Here is a 23,211-nt window from a genome sequence, read left to right as displayed (position 1 = left end):
AGCACTCAGAGAGCCGACATAATAATAATAATAATAATAATTAATAATTTATATTACAGATAATTGTAACCCATATTTGTTAGTAACAATCGACTGAAAACTATCTTAGTAAAACCGATAAGTGTTAAACATTATCTTTTCGGTTGATTAAATTTATGAGCCGTATTGTCCCTGTGTCCGCTAAGTTATACCAACGTGTTATTAATATAATATACAAGCGTATATATGAGTATATATACTGTTGCTTTTTGAAATTATGTAATAAATAATATAATTTGGGAACACTTCTAAAACAGACCGACGGGACGAAGGTTGTTGACAAAACAATGCTGAATTAAACCCGAAAAGACTTTATGTAACAAAATGGGATATAACCACCGAAGAATATTTTATGAAACGTTTAGCTTACATGCAATAATATTTAAGCTATTCATATTTCAAATAATTCAAAACAGACGATATAAAAGTTGTAAGTTATAATGATCAAGACATGGGACATATTTTCGAAGCGTCAACCACGTCACTCAATAGTAGTGTAATACATGTTTCAAAAATATACTTAAAACAATAATCATGTGGTCTAATTATTAAAATAATTTTGTAAAACTACTTACTACTACCTATATTACAATTATATAAATGTTTTTGTTTTAACTGTGCAAGTCTCATGTACTAACAACAACGTTTTCCTGTCCACAGAGAGCAGCCCCGCGAGAGACGACGCCTAGACCACTGGCAACCCTGTAATATAATAACATAGCAACACCACCATATCTTAAACGACTGTCTGTCCATTTAACTTTCCACTAATTAACTTTCGAACCTAACCTAACGTTAATTCGTTTCGTTTCCAACCAACGGAGCGAATTACAATAGTTCTAAACGGTATGTGTTCCTACTATTTTTGTTTACCAATCAAATCATATACCAACTGCATCTTGAGATGACCTTATTCTTGTTTTCACACTTAAAACTCACGTACAAATACAATTGTTAACCTATGTCACCTTCTAGAGTAAAATTTTATCGAAGTTTAGTATAAGTAATTAATTTTTACAATATTTGATATGTATAACATAGTTATGTGCGACAGGTGTAACTATATGTAATGCTAGTTAGTCAAATTAATTGGTAAAATAAATTAATTGTATTTTATTAGTAATGTTGATGTAAATTGTAACAGAGGCCACAGGTCCACGTTTGTCCAATAAAAGTTTATTCGGAAGCCGAATTGTGTTTTATTTATTCATAGTCATCACCCAATAGACGTATATCCCGATGTTGTACCTACAATCGCCGTGTGAGTTCTGGCATACAATAGGCCACCCCTTCTTTTCCGTAAGTGTCGAAAGAGGCCACTAAGGAAATTAGTTAGTCGAGAGATGAGCAACAGCATCCCTCTTAAAACATCTCTAAAGCCTAACTGCGGTTGCCAATCCGCCTGCCAAGCGTGGCAACTTCTGACAAAACTCCCCTTGTGGAGGAGACCTACGTTCAGCAGTGGACAGTTAACGGCTGAAATAATAATACCTACAATGATTACTTGCAGAAAATTTATAATTTCACCATAAAAAGACTATATAAACCTGATATTTACATCATCAACCTTGGAATGGCAAACCTGACGATCCGTCTGATGTAAAGTGATACCTGTAGCATAGACATGAACAGCATCACGAAGTCCATGGCGTGGTTTATGGCACGAACATCGCATACTAATATATTGTCATTCCTGAAAACTAACATATTATGTAAAGACATACTCGTAAACTATATACCATGTAATTTCACAACCATAAGAAGCGAGGCATAGCCATGCAAATGACTCTTTTGTCATTCATAATCCGAATATTACTATAATTAATTAAATATTAAATTGACAAAAAGTGAACACTATAGTTAATCTCGTCATGAGACCAATGGTTAATGATTTTGTGCAATTATATCGAGTCACAAAATTTAGATACATAATACACTAAAAAGATATTTTTCTAAAAAATAATGAAAATGAAATGAAAGGAATTTATTTGTGCGTTTAAACAGCGAGGTGAACTACAATGGCACAGCCATGTGGAATTATTTTTGGCAACTATTTCATTTTTTTATTTATTATAATGTATTCATGTACATAATATAGAATAATTTAGTGGCCTTATAGATAAGTAGGCGTGCAAATAGTGATTTTAAAATTGAAATTAATTACATATCTTCATTACAGATCATTATGTGAAAGCGACAAGGTGATAAACTCTTTCAATTGAAAAAAAAATATTCAAAATCAATTAACATTTAAATAAAATATCGTAGTGCATGCACGACACGCATATAAATCTACAAACGATTCACAGTCCAATAGAGACCTTCACTTTTTAAATCGTTTCAAACTATATAACACGAGTAAATAAGTAAAACCTCACCCCACACACAGTCTGTGGAGGAATGCTCGCTTGTAAAGCGACTGTGCTATCACATGAAAAGGTGGAAACATACGATTTATTTACTATTCTACATTAATATTCTATATTTGTACACAACTAGAATGCCATTTACAGCAATTTGTTAAACGCCAAGTGAAAGACAAGCCAGCCAGTCAGCCAGCCAATCGTGCAAAGCTAGACGACGCCGACGTGAAATATTGGACTGTCAATCACTTGCAATCTCCCGTATCTATTTTATTTATCAGATTTCATTCGCTTTAATATCACTTCGAAATGCTTTACAGTTTTATAAATAACAAGATTAGTTTTATATAACTGTAACAAGCAAGCATACGGCCCGGCTGATGGGGAACACTTACCGGTCTACGAACATGTGCAACAACGACAGTAAATATTACGTGTGCGTTGTTGATCCTGAAGAAAGCTTTTACTCGATACAGAGGTCATACTATAGTCATAGGCGAAACAGTATACTCTGTTATGTCCATGGTACTGCTCAAGTCTATAGGTGACAGTTACCATTTTCCATAAGGTGGGCCGTCAGCTTGTTTGCCATTCTAAGTTGTACAAAAAAAAGAACGATCAAGAAAAGAAACTACTTTAAAATTACCCTATACACGTCTGTAATTCATCCTCATGTCTTTAAACGAATATTTAAAGGGAAAGAATAATACCAGTCGTTAACTGTCCACTGCTGGACATAAGCCTTTCCCATAAGGAGAATTTTGCCAGCAGTTGCCTCGCTTAGCAAGCGGATTTGCAACAGCAGTTAAGAATTTAGTGAAATTTTAAAAGGGATACTGCTTCCCATCCCTCTGCCATTATGTTCCCTAAGTCGCCTCTTACAACATTGACGGACATTGTAGGGGTGGCCCATTCTATTCCGGGACCACACGGCGGTGATAATAATAATAAGGCCTTAATTAATTTAAATATTTATAAAAGACACACCAACAATATGCTCACAACAATTAAGCAGACAATGTACAATGATATAAGTAAGTAGAAAGTGAAAAACTACTATTAAAAAATGCTTAAATCTAAGTTTATTTGAACAAAAACATCTCACTCCTCACCACCAAGCTTAAGGCTATATGAACACATCAATTAAAGGTGTATACAGCTCTCACAGATAAGCGTCAATGCTAAGTAACAGTTATACAATTAGAGAAGACCTAATTACCAATCCATATTATTAATAAGCCTAGTAAACTGCACTAAAGAATTACCAAAGATGTCGATATCATGGTCAACGTTTACGGCTTTATTATAGGATGATAACATTCTGTTGAGGGAAGAATTGGATCCTAAGTTAGTGCGACAAGCGTATGTTGAAAATGTGTTAACCATTTTAGCAGTTCTAATATTGAAATTCCTTATCAATGACGATCAGTGGGATGATTGGATGGAATCGATGTTTTTTTTTTAATGGATGATAATGGAATGGTACCCCACCTGCGCTATCGGTATAAACCGGCGGGGCACCAGTGACGGATGATAGATAAGGATGAAGCAGATCAGTTAGCCCATCGTGACAAATTCAACAAGAACTGTTCACAATGGTTTCCAGGGGGAACCACTTGGAGGTCGACCTAATTGGGCATATTGCTAGCAATGGGGCTGTCAAACTTCATTGCTAACAATCCCTTTCTTTCCGATGTAATGGATATTGGAATGGATATCATGTCAAACAATTGTTGAATATTTGACGAAGATACATTAATTAACATTAAAAATTAACATGTTAATGGCGAGGTTCAGAAATTTTGGAAAACTCGGATTGAAAATTCACAAAAAGTTTGTACCTCTGAGAGGCAAATTGTTCAGTTCAGTTGTATGAGACTGTATAATGTAATACCAAAAAGAATAAAAGAATTAGGTCTCCATCGATTTAAATGAACCTTGTCGAAGTGACTCGAGCAAAAGTGAAAAAATTTATTGAGCACAAACGTGATCATATTTAGTATACCATATTTGATGTGAATGTAGTGCCAGCGCCGACAGCATCCTGAGCATGATAGCAAGCAGGCTGCACTGTGTGTACGTTAACCACTGCTGCGCAATTTCCAATAGAATTGTACAGCGGTGATTATCTGTATACTATTTAATAAATTATGTATGTGTCCATTCCTAAAGACATGTTATTCCTCTGTACCCAGTAAATTCACGCCGTATCCCACCCTTCAAACCGAAACACAGCCATGAAAACACAACTGCTTCACGGTTGAAACACGAATGGGACATAGGTACCCAAGCAATCGACTTTTGTACAAAGTCTCCCTCTGGTTGATAATAACTAGTTGATACTAGAAAAAAAGTAAAAAAAGAAAATAAAAAATGTCCACCATAATGATTTTGTTTTCACTTTCACGTTCTATGTCCAGGACATCTTATAAAGTACTTGCAACAGTGTGTCCGTGATGTTTAAAATCAGTTACCACTACGAGTAAATATAAATGTAATGTAGCAAGTACATTTCCATTATGTGATATATAGAAGGCACATACTTCGGTTTTTTTATTACCAGATACAATTACTGAAATGAACTCACACTCTCGAATTACGTCACTTGTCACTAGCGACATAATGGTCCCATACTATTCTGATAGATGCATATTGGTGCAACTTGCCAATGCAGACTATTGTAAACCGATCCTAATTATAGCTAATTCCTAACTGTTACAGGGGGGGAAAGGGATTGTTAGTAATGGGGTCAAATAGCCCTATTACTAGCAATATACCCTGTCAGATCGACCACCACGTAGTTCCCCCTGGAAACCATCGTGACTAATTCTAGTTTAATTCGTCAGGATGGGCTAACTGACCTACTTTCATATTCATCTGTCATTCTTCACTGGTGCCCCGCCAGTGTATACCAATAACGCAAACGGGGTTACCATACCATTATCACCCATTAAAAAAAATAAAAAAAACTGTTGTTACACGAGTGCAGTGTTAAATTGTCATTAGCAATAGATTTGGATTGAGATCAATGTTGGGTTCAAGAGTTATCCTACTGTTTGTTTGTTTGTTTGTTTATTTATTATTATTATAATTTAATTGCTTTCTATTTGTATACAATTATTATTTTCTTTTGTTTGTTTTGTTTTGATTTCTTTTGTTCTTGTTTTGTGCGCTACTGTGTGGGCCGCGTGCTTCTTCGATTAAATTATTTCTTTCTTTCAATTACATATTTACTAGAATTATATACCAAACCATGCTTTTTCGCAATTCCTATGCATTCACATATTTACTTCACAATGCCTATAGCGCGACTACTTAGTACGTGTGAAAAGATAGGATTGGATAACAAATGTATCGAAGAAAAACTTGAAGATAAAGGGCAGCAACAGTATAAACAGTGGACTTTATTTTATAACTAGTTAACTTTGCAGTGCAGCGCAGTGTTCAAGTTCACTTCACAATTTCTTTAAATTGCATTTTACTTAAACTTCTTTTCTTTTATATACTCTTGCATTGCATTAATTGGAAACAATATTTAGTCCACCTTTTACCTAGTTTTTTTTGTGAAGTAAGCAATAAGAACAAAGCGTCTAAAATCCTTAACTTTAGTTATATACATACATATGTATATACATACAATCTAGTTCCAAAATTGTACTAATTGCAGTTGCAAAAGAAGTAACAGTTTACCTGACGCAAAGTAGTAACATTCACGTATAGATATAAATAATGAACAATACTAGGTATATCACAGAATAGACAGTATCGTCCATGTCAGCTAGTGCGTTTTTTTAGGGTTCAAAGACCGTCAGCGACCTTCGCTATTGGAACCCAGGGCACAACGCAAACAGGAGACCTTGAGCATTGCTTTTTTTTTTGTTAATGGATGATATTGGAATGGTAACCCCGCCTGCGCTAATGGTATAAACTTGCTGGGCACCAGTGAGGTATAATAGATGAAAATGAAAAGGCAGGTCAGTTATTCCATCGTGATGAATACACCTGGAATTCAGCACGACGATTTCCAGGGGGGCACCACGTAGAGGTCGACCTGATTGGGTATATTGCTAACAGTTGGGTCCTTAGTCTCCTATACTAACAATCCCTTCCCCTCCAACCTTGTGCATTAGATACCACTCCTGAAAACAAAGTTGTTATTCCAAATTTTGGCGTGAATTTACTGGGTACAGAGGAGTAACACCTGAGTCCTCAGGAGTGGCAACGCATGGGGAGTATCATGGGCGAAACAGTATACTCTGTTATGTCCATAGTACTGCTCATGTCTATAGGCAACGGTTACCACTTTCCATCAGGTGGGCCGTCAGCTTGTTTGCCATTCTAAGTGGCATAAAAAAAAAAAAAAAAAAAAAAAATCAAATGCGAGCACGGATATGACGACAGGTGTTTAGGAAACCGAGGCAAGTATTAATAACACCTCAGCATGGCATAAAAAGCACCACACTACGAGTATAAATGATTAAAATACTATTTTTGTATTAATATCTTAATATAAATATGTTCATATTATAGTATATCGAAGTATTTGGCGTTCCATTGTTTCTGCCTACCCTAATGGGAGACAGGCCTGACAGATATGTATTTTCTTTATACCACTGAGGTGACAAACAAGCATATAGCCCACCTGATGATAAGCGGTTACCGTAGCCTATGAACGCCTGCAATACCTAATATACAAAACACTTTTTCCCTCCTTTTGAAGAACCCTATGTTGTAGTCTCTTGGAAAAACCTCGGTAGTAAGCTCCTTCCACAACCTGAGTGTTCGTGGGAGGAAACATCTCTGAAACCGCGTTGTACACAACCAACTAGGCTGTACGGTATGATGGTGAATTCCCTGTCGATGGTGAGTCGTACGATGGTAGAAAGTGACCATGGGCATCATATTAAACAATTCCTCTGAGCACAATTCGTTATACAAGCGGTAAAACACGCAGAGTAAAACAAATATTTGTAATTTTCCGAAACAAATTTTCTGAATAAAACTACGTAATTGGCTTATTGAAAAATGTTTTTACACGATAAAAGAATTTGTAAGTCTGAATGGTAGATTAGACTAAGAATGCACTTCATGTAATAATATTAATAATATGACATGTACAATTTTAATGCTTTATAACTATAATATCGACTATTTTTAAATGTTGACATAATTAACTTATTCAATGTAACAATTTATATGTATTTAGAATAATTATTTGGACATACGTAATTGATAAATTTTTACTTAACATGTGCTAAGACAAAATTTGCATGCCTTTAGATACGGCGAAATGTGTAGCTCAGTTACCATTTAAGACCTTTGTACCACATTTCGAGCAAATAAATTATTATTATTATTATTATGTATAATACATCCATCCATGAGAACATAACGAGTAAGATGATGTTACCCAAACAAACTACTCATATGGTAGGTGGAAGCAATGGTAAAGTCGCCATCTTAACTATCTGATAAAAAGATTGCTGCGAGGGGACGAATTTGAAATTAATTTAGTTCTCAACGACCATATTTTTATCGCAATCTATGCATCTGCTGTATCAATTTCTCTCTTTCAAATTCATACAAGTTACTTTCATAAATTACTCAACTGAGTGCCGAAGCCGAGGCGTCGTTTATAAAGAACCACCGCCGCTATGAACGTTATAAAATATTAACACGTCACTTCAGATCACTCGAGTCGACATCACTTACGTCACACTGCTTCCACGAAACGTATCCAATTCCACAACTGAAACAAAATGGAGACCGCAATCTGGCTGATTTGTGTACCGAGTGTAAGTTACAGTACTGCACGAGCCCGGCACACGGCGTGCTGTGCAAACAGTGCCGATATGTTTGCTCGTAATCTGTTATAAAGCATCAGATACAAATGATGGCACAAGTGGAATTTATATTCCACACGTGTCGCAAAACGTGCGTGAACAAAATAGCAGACGGAGACTGATGGCTCAGATGGTAGGTTGTGGAACTTCTGGTAGTGGTGGTCAATCTTCGTGTGTTGGCAGCTACACACATATTAATGGTAGCGGAATTAAACAAAATCATTTTTTTATCCAATTTAGAATAGCAAACAAGCTGCCCGCCCACCTGATGAAATTTAAATAAAGTGAAATATTTATTTACTTCAAACAAACATTTAACATGTGACAGAACTTTTTGGCATCTGTTTAATTGCCTTAAAATTGTATACATGCAAATTCAATATATATTTATTAAATATGGATCCAAAACTAATGTTTGTGATTATTCAAAATAAAGAAAAAACTAATTGAAATCAAATCATAATGGTAAGTGGTGGAGAGTGGTAACCGTCGTCTATAAACATGAACAGTGCCATGGATATAACAGATTATACTACTTCGCCCGTCATACTCCCTATGCGTTGCCATCGTCCTGAGGGGTAAGGTTTTATCCTTCTATACCCTGTAAATTCACTGCCATATCTCACCCTTCAAACCGAAACACAACCATGCAAACAACTACTTTACGATACAGAGACGAATGGGACAGAGATGCCCAAGCAAACGACTTTTGTACAAAGTCGCCTTCTGGTAAAATTCTAAACAAATAACTATTTATATTTCTAACGAAACTTATTTCCAATATTGGCCCAATCGAAAATCGAACCCGAGTCATCGTTCACACGCAGCAATACCCCAAACAATATCACAAACGTAACCAAACGAAATGTTTTAACAAAGTAATCTAATATTACGTAACTATAGTTAGTTTTAAATTGAAGAAACAAGGTTATCGCCCCTTGCTTAATTAATTATATTCAATTAATTATAAAAACAATCCCAAATCTTGTCGAGCACGTACTCGCTGTGGTGCGGTTGTCATACTTGTAACTAGCTGCGAGTCGACCGCTCTTATCGCCGTACACAATAATTGTATTTTATTAATTATAGTCGCTAGTATAACAAACCAATGTTTGCACAAAGAGTAGTTTCGTAATTGCTACTAGTGTTTTATTAAATTCTGTTATTAGCATCCTTTGTAATATATTAATATGAATCTAATTTGTAATAAGTATAATTTTTTATTTATCCCTTATATTTTTATTATTTTTACTAAACAAAGATGTACAACAAGTGGACATATAACATTTATAAGATGCTTCATTGATAATTTTTACAAAACTTTACAAAACTTTGTTAATTTTGTATTAAGTTTTGTTGTATATTGTTTATTAAATATTGTGTCATTCATTTTTAATCTATGGTATCTGTACAGTGGCAGATAGCTTTATCTTATTTATCTGTGTTTTCGTTATGCACTACTCTGTGCATTTTTGGTCTTAAGAAATTTTGTACTTTGAAATCTGTTGTTCGTTTTTTTTGTGTGTTACTGTAATAAAGTATTTCGTATGTGATTTTAAAGATTTATTCAAGATAAATAACAAATTTTCTCTCATGAACACTCAAGTTATGAAATAAGGATAAAGCCAGGGATGCCGAGGTTTTTCCAAGAGACTACAGCATAGGGTTCTTCAAAAGGGGGGTAAAGAGGTTTCTTCAGAGTCGGCAAGCGCGCGTAATACCCCTAGTAATGCATGCGTTCATAGGCTACGGTAACCGCTTACCATTAGATGGGTCTTATGCTTGACACCTCAGTGGTGTAAAACAAATATCCTAAAACAGATTATACGTATGTACAGGAGTTCACCAACTGTTTGCCCAGAGCAAACACGGCATCAATCTCGTAAATGCACTGCTTGTACGAATACAAACGTGAACATGGACCCCTGAAGTACAGATATGTGTAGAGGTACTGGTGACCCCTTGAGCATAGAACTAACCATTTCTACGAGGCCCGAGCTCGCACGAACACGGATCTAGACATGGGCGACCGCACGCGAGAACTAGTTAGTCGGGAAGTTATCCCTGAAGCCGCTGTAAACCCCTAGTAATGCATGCGTTCATAGGCTACGGTAACCGCTTACCATTAGATGGGTCTTATGCTTGACACCTCAGTGGTGTAAAACAAATATCCTAAAACAGATTATACGTATGTACAGGAGTTCACCAACTGTTTGCCCAGAGCAAACACAGCATCAATCTCGTAAATGCACTGCTTGTACGAATACAAACGTGAACATGGACCCCTGAAGTACAGATATGTGTAGAGGTACTGGTGACCCCTTGAGCATAGAACTAACCATTTCTACGAGGCCCGAGCTCGCACGAACACGGATCTAGACATGGGCGACCGCACGCGAGAACTAGTTAGTCGGGAAGTTATCCCTGAAGCCGCTGGTACGTGTGTCGCGACCGCAACATCGACAGCTTGCTCCTTCTAATTATGTTGCAGACTTTAACACGGCTGCTTGCCTACGTTGTTGTTCCCATATGGAGTATTCATTGTGCTTATTATTACTGGGTTTTTATTCTTATTTATTTTTTATTTATTTATACTTTATTGTACACAATAAATTACAAACATATAATATATATAAAATAAAGATGTACAACAGTCGAGCTTAACTCTGTAAGAGTTCTCTTCCAGCAAACCCTGAGTGGAAAGGAGCATTAATTACCAGCGGACAGTGTGCGTACAATAATAGGAGGAAAGAGTATAGTTGTTCCTATTAAGAAATAGATATGTTGACATATATACAAGGTAACACATATAACTAAATTAAAATACATACATATCTGTATACAGGAATACATATATACATATATACAATAATATACATACACACACATAGATACTTTTGGTACATATCGATTTAAGAAGCAAGAAAACCAATGGAATCGACCACTCCTAGATGGCCGGTCAAGATAAATAATACACCAGAGGGCCTACCATGAAATATTTTCCGAAATTTCGGGCACGAACGAAACAGAAATTTGATGTTAAAATTACATAATACATGCCGTTTAAATTTATTAAAAATGTTAAAATATCATTCCTCTGCACTATTAAGATAGGGTTTATAATAAACGAAATGTTAAGCTCCATTTACTGGATCGATTTTGGTACGAACAAGAACACGAAATTGAGCCCGAAATTCGGAATTTTTGAAGTTAAACTTTCAGGAACACAACCGTGAAAACCGCATTTGATGCAATGGTTGATCCGTATTACCAGAACATTCATACATACAGACAGATATAGTACAAACACAGACAGACAGACAAAATTTCTATAACAATATTGTTTTGTTTTGTTGGTATTATTAATATCCCTCATATATTTTTTTAAACATCTCTCATATACAGACACCGTAGGGTTAAAATTTTTTCTTTATATTTTACTATAGGTATTTATATAGGTAATGTAATAATTAAGAAGCTTGTTTTAAGATTATCAAATAATTTTGAAAATGGACGGACATTGGTATCGGATGAAGCCTAGAATAACCTGTTATGATCAGATATTCTATTGGAAGTTGCCATGTGTGCTGGAGAGGTCAAGAGTCTCCGGAACTGGCGTGCATGCAAGAGACGAGTTAAGAAAAAGCATAAGATGTATGTAGAAATAGGAAATGAAATGAAATGAAATTGATTTGCTAGAAACATTGTAGAAAAGGTGTTGCATTTGTGAAGTTTATAAGATGTCCATTATGTTTCGCCACATCGAATGGCGTGCAAATATTAATTATTGAATTTATTCATTGTCCATGTTATACAGGTGCATTATATATTTAATTTTTAATTATTTACTAAATTATACAATAAATCACTACTAGTGCCAAGTGCAAACTTTGTCCCTCTAACATTTGATTGTCCGTGCCTACTCCGCCATGAACTCGGCGTAAAGTAGACAGATAAATAACAGTTTATTTAATTACTGTCTATCAATCTTTTTGATTTTTTTTTTTTTTAAGAATTACTACTTATTTACAGGAGTTAATAAATCTCTGTTGAATTGATAGTATCTTTATTGATTTTACTGATAAAGAATTTGTTGAAAAATGCAATAAAATCCTGAAATATATGATTACTTTGCATATTAACGTAATATTTAATAATTTTATAAATAATACTTGGAAGAAAATAAGAGGTGCAGACTTAATTTACTCTTATTTTAATTATTCTTTTTGTACTTCTTTAACCAAAGGTTGTCTGTAAGAGATTGCCTTAGCGATAAGACTGCCTTTTGTACCTTTATGTTTATATTTCAATCTGTATTTACGTTACTGTATTTCACTTGAATTACTCACTGTAACAAAAATATACATTGACAATCACTTGTCATTGTATATTTTTGTTTATGGTGCAATAAAAAGTTAAATAAATAAGTAAATAATTTCTTCTCAGTGCCCTGATTTAACCAACATACTTGGTTAATAATTTAAATAGCTGCCGTCCATATCCATAAGCATTCACGTAATAGTAAACACAATAAATATAACAATTAAGTGAGCAGATCGAGCCGCGGGCGACGCTACAAGGAAGCGCACTCAGCGAGCGCGTTCCCTTACAACTAATTGCGCATTACGCGGCTTGCACAAGGCACTGGCTTGCGCAAAGTGCACATTACAATTATCGATATTAAGCACATTGATTAAACGGTCACTCGCCCTTGTTATTGCTTGGCAATTGATAATGATCTGACCCAAGGTTTTATAGAAAATATTTTATATTAACGCCACTAATATTATATTACATCGCTGCAAACTCGACAAAACAACGTCTACAGGCGACGGTTACTACTTTCCATCAGGTAGGGCGTCAGCTTGCTTGCCAATCTGGGTAGCATAAAAAACTTTTTTATTTTAAAATTTGATTTTTAAAAGGTGTGATTTTGCTTCGAAACAAGCATGCCTTTTGCTGCATAAAGAAAAGCGGTGACTTCAAACATAACAAAATTAATAGGGTATTAAACAATATCAATCGCAAATAAAATAAAAAACGATTCAAAATTGGTGAAGATATCGCGTAACATATACACAAAAATCCAAAAAAATTTTGAACTTCTTTTTAAAAAAAAAGAAACAACAAAATCTCTTTTTTTATGCAACTTAGAATGGCAAACAAGCTGACGACCCACCAGATGAGAAGTCGTAACCGTATAGACATAAATAGAACTAAGTATACTGTGTCGCCTAATGTATTGTCATTCATGTCTTGGAATGGTCATTGGTATTTCATTAAATGTTGCTTGTAATAGCCCTAGTTGAGATGTGTAAATAAACAGAATATACAAAATTCTGAAATGTAAATTCTAATTGATTGATTAATACTAGGCACTAGATGCAAAATACATATTTCTAAACATAAATCTAACGTAAATAGTGTGAGAAACTATGATAAACCCTCGTCACAACAACTGTTTATATATTTTAAAACAGAGATAAGTTATAAAAAATAAGACGGGCCAAGTTTTTCTTTTTATTGTTAGGGAGGCATACAAGCAGACGGTCCAGTTGCCAGGAACAATCTTCATTTGATAGTTCCAAACATTTCATATAGATTTATGTAACCAACCATTCGCCAGTCTAGAACACTTATTTTGGTCCTTTACTCCGGATGTTTGAGGCCATAAAAATAGTATTACAAGATTTTGATGGCAAATAATATGAAAACGATTGAACAAACGACTTTTCTTTTTTATATTCAGCACCCTTTGTCATAAATAGCGACGCATGTGTGATACCATATACGACCTGGTGTAATCTGAATAGTTTATGCTGTTCTTAATATTAATAGGCGAATGATAGAGACTGATTGGTATCCAAAACAAATTATATACTTCATACTTGAAATTGATTTTGTTTTTTAATAATTATAATTTGTTTATTACATGCAAAAAAAAATTTGATTTACCTATTAAAACATAGACAACCCAACATAATAGACTAGTTGAGCCCCGGAAATAAACAAATAAAAAAGTAATAGCCTATGAATATATTTTAAATACACAATGGGGACTTAACGCGATGAAAAAACCTTTACAGGTAAACAGTACCTACATACCTTCTTTATTGGCGACGTTTCAACGTGGATTACACTACGTAGCGATCACGACAGGTCTGAAGTGAGCGGCGTCTTCGTCTGGCAGCTCGCGCGGTCTCCTCGCGTACCCTCACACTGTCACCATTATTATCTGGAGCCACCCTACACACCGCACTCGCGGTATCCACGCTGCGTTTAAACAAATTATTACGTGTTTTTAGCGTACTTATCATTGGGTCCCATGCTGATGAAAGCCTATATACATCTTCCCTATTGAAAATTTTCAGATTTTTCTTAATTTCAATTGCTTCACGTACTATCCGAGAATATACCAGAGGGAGACTTTGTACAAAAGTCGATTGCTTGGCTACCTCTGTCCCATTCGTGTTTCAACCGTGAAGCAGTTGTGCTTGCATAGCTGTGTTTCGGTTTGAAGGGTGGGATATGGCGTGAATTTACTGGGTACAGAGGAATAACATCTGAGTCCTTAGGAATGGCAACGCATGGGGGGTATCATGGGCGAAACAGTATACTCTGTTATGTCCATGGTACTGCTCATGTCTATAGGCGACGGTTACCACTTTCCATCAGGTGGACCGTCAGCTTGTATGCCATTCTAAGTTGTATAAAAAAAAAAAAGAATAATAGTGATACTCAGTTAAAAAAACCTTCAGGTCATGCAGCTCAACAAAGCTTGTTGGCGTTGGCAACAAAGAAGCGGATATGTCGGTTCTATTTAACTGCAGTGATTATTTAATTTTTGTGGTCTCGATTGTGTATTTAAAATAGGTGAAAACACCGCGAAAGTTTACAATTTACTAAGAATATATCATCTACCATTCCAAATACTATATGTACTCATATACGGAATTAATAACAAAACATAAATACATAACAAATGGTCGAGCAGTTGAAGAACTAAGAAGTAACAATTCTTCTCTTTCCGCGTCTAGGGAAGGTAGATAAAGTTTTGTTGGAGAAATCAGTTCAGGGTACAATAGGACTGATATGCCTGAAGAAGGTAAAAGCCCTTTAGATTTTTAAAAAAAAATAAAAAAAAACTCAATTGTTTTTATTTATTTATTTAACATACTTGGATAAGGTAACATGCTTTAACAGCGATTCCTGCACTAAGCTCTAGGCTTGTATCGCCGAAATCTTATATCATTACACATATAATAATTATATAATTTAACCAGTAAAATATCGTTAAACTATTTTCTATTTATACTACATTTTTATAGTAAGTATTACGTTACCTCTACTTGAATAACTCTAGTAATGACTTCATCATCTCGTGAAATGAGCGTACTAATCAGCTCGCACGTGTGTTGATACGACAACATCAAAAAACTATTAGATAAGCGCAGTGTTACACTCGTAATATTTTTTTTTAACCTCGTTAAATCTAAACACGTGTAGAATATATTACAATATATTTCTAGGGAGATTCTATGTAGGACGGTTTTAGAACAGAGAGATAAAAGTAGGTACATCGCCTGTCTTTATTGTTTTATAAGTGATGTAATAAGGCTGTGTTTCGGTTTGAAGGGTGGGATATGGCGTGAATTTACTGGGTACGGAGGAATAACACCTGAGTCCTCAGGAATGGCAACGCATGGGGGTATTATAGGCGAAACAGTACTCGTATACTCTGTTTTGTCCATGAACAGTACGCTCATGTGTATTGGCGACGGTTACCACTTTCCATCAGGTGGGTCGTCAGCTTGTTTGCCATTCTAAGTTGTATAATAAAAAAATAAAAGACGACTAAGGGAGGACGTGGATAAAACATCTCTAAAACCTAGCTGCGGTTGCTAATCAGCCTGCCAAGTGCGGCAACTACTGGCAACTACTAGCAAACGCTCCCCTCCTTTGAGAAGAAATTGAAGCGAGGGAAGACATTGTTACTAATGAGATCTGACAGGGCCATTGCTAGCAATATACCTTATTGGTTGACCTCTACGCGATTCCCCCTGGAAACCATCTTAGTTGTTTTTTGATGATGAACATCACGATGGGCCAACTGACTTGCTTCACCCTCATCTATTATCCCTCACTGGTACCGCCAGTGTATACAGACAACACAGGCGACACCGTTTTCATCGACTAAAAAAAAAGATAAAAACCCCAAAGGGAAGGCTTATGTTCAACAATGGACATTTAAAGGCTGGTATGATGATGATGATGAAGTAATATACCGATTACAAAAAAACATTCAGTCAACAAGAAATTGGATGGATATTGTCAGTAGTAATAGTAGCTTTAGTAATTAAAGAGGGACTCTGCTCCCTTCCTTCGACTATGAAGTTCCCTTAGTCGCGTCATTTGTCGTCCACGGGAAAAGAAGGGGTGGCCCATTCTATACCTGGACTACACGATCATTATATATACAGAATGGAAGGGACAGATTGAATAAAATAAAAACAGCTGATTCAGATGCATGGTCTGCATTTCCAAAAGTGTTTTAGTTCAGAATAATCGTCTGAATTCCTGTTTCAGATTTGCCATCCTGCCCCTATACGATACAGGGACATACAATTTATTATTTCACTCACATCAATATACAATCACCTAACTCAACATCTACGCCACTTGATCACGACAAATATCCAAATGTTTCCGAAAATTAACTCCAATTTGAAGTATTTTGTTTCAAAGCTAACACCGCGACTACCCTCAACGACTATATTGAAAAGTAAAGTATGTCAGTAACACAAGGTACACAAGTTTAGATCGTGACAATGATTGAATTAGGCCACTAGTTACTTTATGCTGTGGCGATAAACGTGTTTATCGAACACTGAATATTTTGTGGATATGTTCTCTTTATTAACTGGTGCTTTTGTCCCTCGAAAGGTTATATTTTTGGGTTGGAATTTTAATGTTGTACAATTACAAAGACTCTCCTCGGGATCACGTTACGACCGCGTCGTAATTTCATGACGCGATTACGCCGTCGTGTCAGTGAATTATTTAGTATTATTTCATTGTGTTACGAAATTAGCCGTGTGTGTGTGTGTGTGTGTGTGTGTGTTTTGTGTGTGTGTGTGTGTAACGCGTGACTTCCCTAAATACACTGCAGATGCTTCCTCTCAATATGAAGATTTAACGACCGCCTTAGTACATTTTAAATATTTTATTAAACATGAATATGATCACTAAAACTTTAAAAAAAAATCGACAAATTAACAACTCTCTTGCATAGATGAATGTCCATTCCATTCGTTTATTTTACAGTTGGTTATATTAGCAATTTGCTTAACAACTAAAAACAAATTTTCTGACTTATGTTCCAGTATATTCTGTACTTCCAAATTATTGGCTCGAGAATGTTGTTCTATAGATGCGAATAACTCTTGGATTTAAGTGGGAAATAGTGATTTATAGAATTTTGTTTTTATATTCCAAATCACTAATTCACGTTGAGTTCAACGTTATACCATTTTTAATGATTTACTACTAATTTAGGATTACAACTAAAGAATCCAACATCAGAACCAAAATAAAGTAATAAGTCTGTAAAATTACATATATTCTCTATTTTTTTATGTATTGGTTTCACAATAATTTTTTTTAACTTATTGGGAAACATTCCAGTTCCTATGCTTTTATTAATTATGTAACTGATTACCGGTGCTATGATATATATCAGATATATATCAGGGGGCCTACCATTAAAATGAAATTTCGAATTTTCGGGCTCAATTTCGTGTTTTTGTTCGTACCTAAATCGACCCAGTAAATGGAGCTTAACGTTTCATTCATCATAAATCCTATCCTAATAGTGCAGAGGAACGATATTTTAATATTTTTAATAATTTTAAACGGCATGTATTGTGTAATTTTAACATCAAATTTCTATTTCGTTCGTCCTCGAAATTTCAGAAAATATTTCGTGGTAGGCCTTCAGGTATATGTTTTATTATTTTCGTACAGATGTCATTGTATACTGTATTTTTGGTGTTATTTAAGTTCTTAACCTCATAATTGTTTGTAGGAGCCATGAAGCAAGTGTTGCTGTTTTTATTTGACATAACATAACATAGAAAACCGGTTTAAAAGAAAATATCATGATATTTATCGTAGATATAGTAATATATAGTATATATATATATATATAGTATATATACTATATATATATATATATATAACTACATCCTGTTTATGAGGCTCTTTAAGGTGCACCTTTTAGGTGTAACATGTTACACCTAAAAGGTGGACTTTGTACAAAAGTCGTTTGCTTGGGCACCTCTGTCCCATTCATGTTTCTACCGTGAAGCAGTTGTGTTTGCATTGCTGTATTTCAGTTTGGACGGTGGGATATGGCAGTGAATTTACAAGGTACACAAATAACACCTGAGTTCTCAGGAATGGCAACGCATAGGGAGTCTCATGGGCGAAACAGTATACTCTGTTATGTCCATGGTACTGCTCAAGTCTATAGGCGACGGTTACTACTTTCCATCAGGTGGGCCGTCAGCTTCTTTGCCATTCTAAGTTGCATAAAAAAATACCATTCTTCCTTTTGCAGTTAGAAATATTTCTGTTTTCTGTACAAACAACAATACAGCAGAATAAATTATCCAGCAAACTGTTGACTTCTATTACTCGAACGTAAGTGTAATTAACGGAAAACAAAACTATACTCGGGAATGGAACGCGAAACATCTCTAAACAAGTGTACAATTATACAAATGCGTGTACACGCCAATAAACAAACAATACAAACGAACGAGGCAGCCGCCTAGCCGCGCCGCCTGCAAATTAAATTAAACTAAACTAGTGGATCCGGCTATAAATTAGCGGAACGCGAGCCGAGCTCTTTCCGATCCGATCCGCCGGACCCTACGTGTTCCGGCCCACTGCATGTAGGGTTGGCTCTGTAACCAATTTACACAATTTCCGGACATTCTAAACGTAACAGTTATAAAACTATATTACACAGGTCCTTTTAATTTCACTTTGTTTTCATGTCTTTTTTTTTTTCTTTTTTACTGTGAACCAAGAATTTTATTATGTAAAAGGAGGGTATTACCTATTATTAAAAAAAATTATTTACAGAGGTACCCTGAACTTTGGTTGTTTTGTTAAGAGAGGCACTGGCTGAAAACCAGCGTTGTGCAGCTGTTCACATTGCGCTGAGACACTCGCAGCATCAGCTGAGCCGGTTCCTTTTGCCGAGTATGGGACACTTTTTGTATATGTTATTTATATTTTATACTGTAATTGTATGGCAATAAATGTTTCTATTCTATTCTATTCATATGTGATTCTTTTGCTTTTTTATTTATGAACCGATTGAAATAAAACAAACACTAAATGTTAAGTGGAGCAAACCGCAACAATGCATTAGTAAAAACCGCAATCAAATTCAGTTAAACCGTTTCTGAATTTAGCGTGCACAAACGTATAGACAAACCGACAAAAATTCTAAAAATCATTGTTTTGGATTCTATTACGTTCATAAAGCCCTCCTTATAATAGTTTTTCTTATATATCTTCCATGTACAGACAGCGATCAGTTACGATTTTATTATATATATATTGATTGATAAGCGGTCACGTAATGTATTTAGTATGACAGTTTCTAAAATATTCAATCGCCCCATATTCTCAAGGAGAATTTGTTTAGTTACACAGAGCTACCCTCTCCTAACCTAGTTTGAGACTTAATTTTAACTAATCGCTATCTAATGAAGTTACCAAAAGCAACCAAGACGTTTAAACGTACCTCACTACACGCGGAACCGTTTTAATTAGTAAATTCTCAACTGTGTGAAACAACAACTTGAAAGTTCACCAAACAGTCGCGGCTCACTCGGTATACTTCACTAGAAGAAGTTTCAGTCGACACAGAGACGTAACTGACATGTACCGGCGATAAACAAGTCGTCGTAACCTACAAAACCCATTTACAGATACTTTTTATACCACTAAAGTGAAAAACAAACATACACCCCATTTGATGGTAAACAGCTACCGTAGCCTATGAACGCCTGCAATACCAGAAGTGCTACGCGCGCGTTGCCGATCCTGAAGAAACCTCTTTACCCATTTTTTGAAGAACGCCATGCTGTAGTCGTGGTGTGTTCCCCCATGAACCCCATGTGTAAATAGTTTTATATACCGAATTTTCGATATATTTTTATAAGTGCCATAAAACTACACTAATCGCCTATAAAACATATAGGTGCTAAGCTAAAATATTATTAGAAACCAATTAGCGAACATCTAGAGACAACTGAGAAAACAAAAAATTTAACAGCGGGTCTACTGTAAAATTAATTTCTAAATATTAAGACACAATTTCGTTTTTTTTTTGTTAGTACTGAAATCGGCCCAGTAAATAGAGCTTAAAATTTCATTCATTATAAATCTTACCATAATAGTCCAAAGGAACGATATTTTAACATTTACAATATTTTTAAACGATATGTATTACATAAATTATAGTGATATTTTATGTATTTATTTATGTATGTATTTATTGTATATATATATTTATTTATGTGTATGTTTATACTATTATATGAATTTATCAAATATTGCTTTATATTTCTCTCAATTCAAACATGCACTGCCTACGTATTTCTCTGTTTGCCCAATGGTTGACTGGTAGAGAACACCGTCCGGTGTTAAGTCCACCAAATGTACATAGAATTTTACTGTGCATTAAAATTTAAATAAATAAAAAATTTTAACATCAAATTTGTGTTTCGTTCGATCCCAAAATTTCGGAAAATGTTTTATGGTAGGTCCACAGGAATCGAGCCCAAACCTCATTCGCTCAAAATAGAAATCGTTAAGGATTAACTCACATTTGACCGGTTTTAATTCAGTAAGATCAGCTGTCTCTCCGATAGCCTGCAATACCGTGCAAGTCGTGCGTGTGTATAAGGCTATGAATTCCTATCAAAAAGTTAGGAGAATCTATATCTTGTTCTATACTGTAATAAAAGTGAAACGGCATTTTGTCTGTAATAAATTATATTACAGACAAAATGCCGTTAATCATTAAATATTTTTCCAAAATTTTAACCGAGATACTCGCATTTTACTTATATACTTACGATATAATGCTCTGTTAAATATATTATCTGAGGCACAGCACAGGAGAAATAGATTTAAAAATCAAAACAAAATAATATATACAAATATACACTGAACACGTTTACTAAAATTAAGCCGTCACTTACAAATGTACATACACTTAGTTTAATTATATAACGAAAATTCTAACAAAATTAAACATGAAGACGGGCAAGTAAACACGGCAGTTAGCACGCAGCGAGCGCCGCCAGCGCCATTAGCGAGCGAATTACAAGCGTCACTTGATGTTCCTATTATTATCTTATTTGATGTTTGCTGAAATTACCCTGTATAGGTACAGCCAATTTCAGAAATGTCTAATTCCGCTGATTAAGCATATACTACAGAGACAAATAATACTATCTTATATATAAAATTCTCGTGTCGCGGTGTTTGTTACCAAACTCCTCCGAAACGGCTTTACCGATTTTTATGACATTTTGTGTGCATATTGGGTAGGTCTGAGAATCGGCCAACATCTTTTTCATATCCCTCAATGATAGGGGTGACCCACTCCTAAATATTTTATTTTTTTGTCAATTTTTTTTATTTTTATATTATTGTGATTTAGCATTGAAAAATACATACAACATCAAGTTTTCATCGTTTTACGATCAATACCTGTATTTTAATCGCGATTTTTATATTTCGCAATAAGTGGTAAAACAACGTTTACGGGGTCAACTAGTATATCTATAATAAAGAATTTTACTACTAACTAAAACTGTATGTAATTTAAGATTTTGTTTCACCAACTTCGATCGCTGACCTTTGATTTGAAAATTAAACTACAGACCTATTTTGATGAATCTTCTACAGAGCCTATCTAATAGGATATCTTTTCAGATAAATAAATAATTATCCGGATCGGTTTATAAGTGACGCACTTCGGAGATTACAAACATAAAAAAAAACACAATCGAACTAAGAGCCTTCAATTGGTTGAAAATTGGAACAAAATCACAGATAATACTACACTAGTACCGAGGACTTCGGGATCGTAACGGTTTACTTAGTATATGTGGATTGAATTTGCATTTTGAAACTAAAAGCCATGAGAGAAATAATATGAAAATAAAAGCGTTTGAGGACTACGGAGTCATTAGAAAAGATTTTTATTCAATTGCCAAAGAAAAGTGAAAAATATTTTTCCAAAACATCAAGACCGAGTAAACTAAAATTTATCCCGGAGTAGTAACCTGTAATAGTTCTTCGTGATATAAACATCTAGGTTGATCCGGAATACCAATAAAGCGAGCCCATATGCACTCTCTAATTGTAAGTGCCCTCTAGTGGCTAACTAAGTGAATTAGGCCGTGGTACATGAGTGTATGTACATATATATTCATTTAAATGTCATTTATACTTGTTTATGATATGCAATGCTGGCATTATCATCATATTATGCTTCAAATATATATAACAGAGATTCAGTTTGAAAATGTATAATCATAAGCTGCTACCTGCTACTCCAGACGAGTGGATTTCAGAAGTAAGAAAAACAATTAATTAGACCATTTCTAGATAGCGTATCAAGATGAAACATACACCCGATTTTAAGAACTGTCAGATTATGAAATGCGCATCCAATTTGATGCAGTAGTTTTTACGTGACGCCGGAACAAACATTCAGACAACCAGACAAAATTTCTAAAAAATATTCTGTTTTTTTTTTTATACAACTTAGAATGGCAAACAATCTGACGGCTCACCTGATGGAAAGTGGTAACCGTCGCCTATATACATGAGCAGTACCATGGACATAACAGAGTTATTGTTTCGCCCATGAT

The 23,211-nt window shown here is 35.0% G+C and overlaps 2 protein-coding genes across 3 annotated transcripts in view; both read left to right on the top strand.

Annotated features, from left to right (window-relative positions):
* The window catches only part of LOC113515824 (prothoracicostatic peptides-like), a 116,786-nt gene extending 115,561 nt beyond the window's left edge, over positions 1-1,225 (top strand). For both annotated transcript variants that reach the window (XM_052893903.1, XM_052893902.1), the window contains one exon: positions 700-1,225. In XM_052893903.1, coding sequence (XP_052749863.1) covers positions 700-728 — 29 coding nt within the window. In that variant the 3' untranslated portion in view covers positions 729-1,225. The remainder of the gene's footprint in view (positions 1-699) is intronic.
* Positions 1-23,211, top strand: part of LOC113512097 (tRNA:m(4)X modification enzyme TRM13 homolog) — a 232,565-nt gene that overhangs the window by 162,352 nt on the left and 47,002 nt on the right. The window lies entirely within an intron of this gene.

Source organism: Galleria mellonella, unplaced genomic scaffold (assembly GCF_026898425.1).
Source record: "Galleria mellonella isolate WM207_F2 unplaced genomic scaffold, CSIRO_AGI_GalMel_v1 utg184, whole genome shotgun sequence".
NCBI lineage: Eukaryota > Metazoa > Arthropoda > Insecta > Lepidoptera > Pyralidae > Galleria > Galleria mellonella.
The sequence above is the reverse complement of the archived record's forward strand: the minus strand, read 5'-3'. Positions and strand labels throughout refer to the sequence as shown.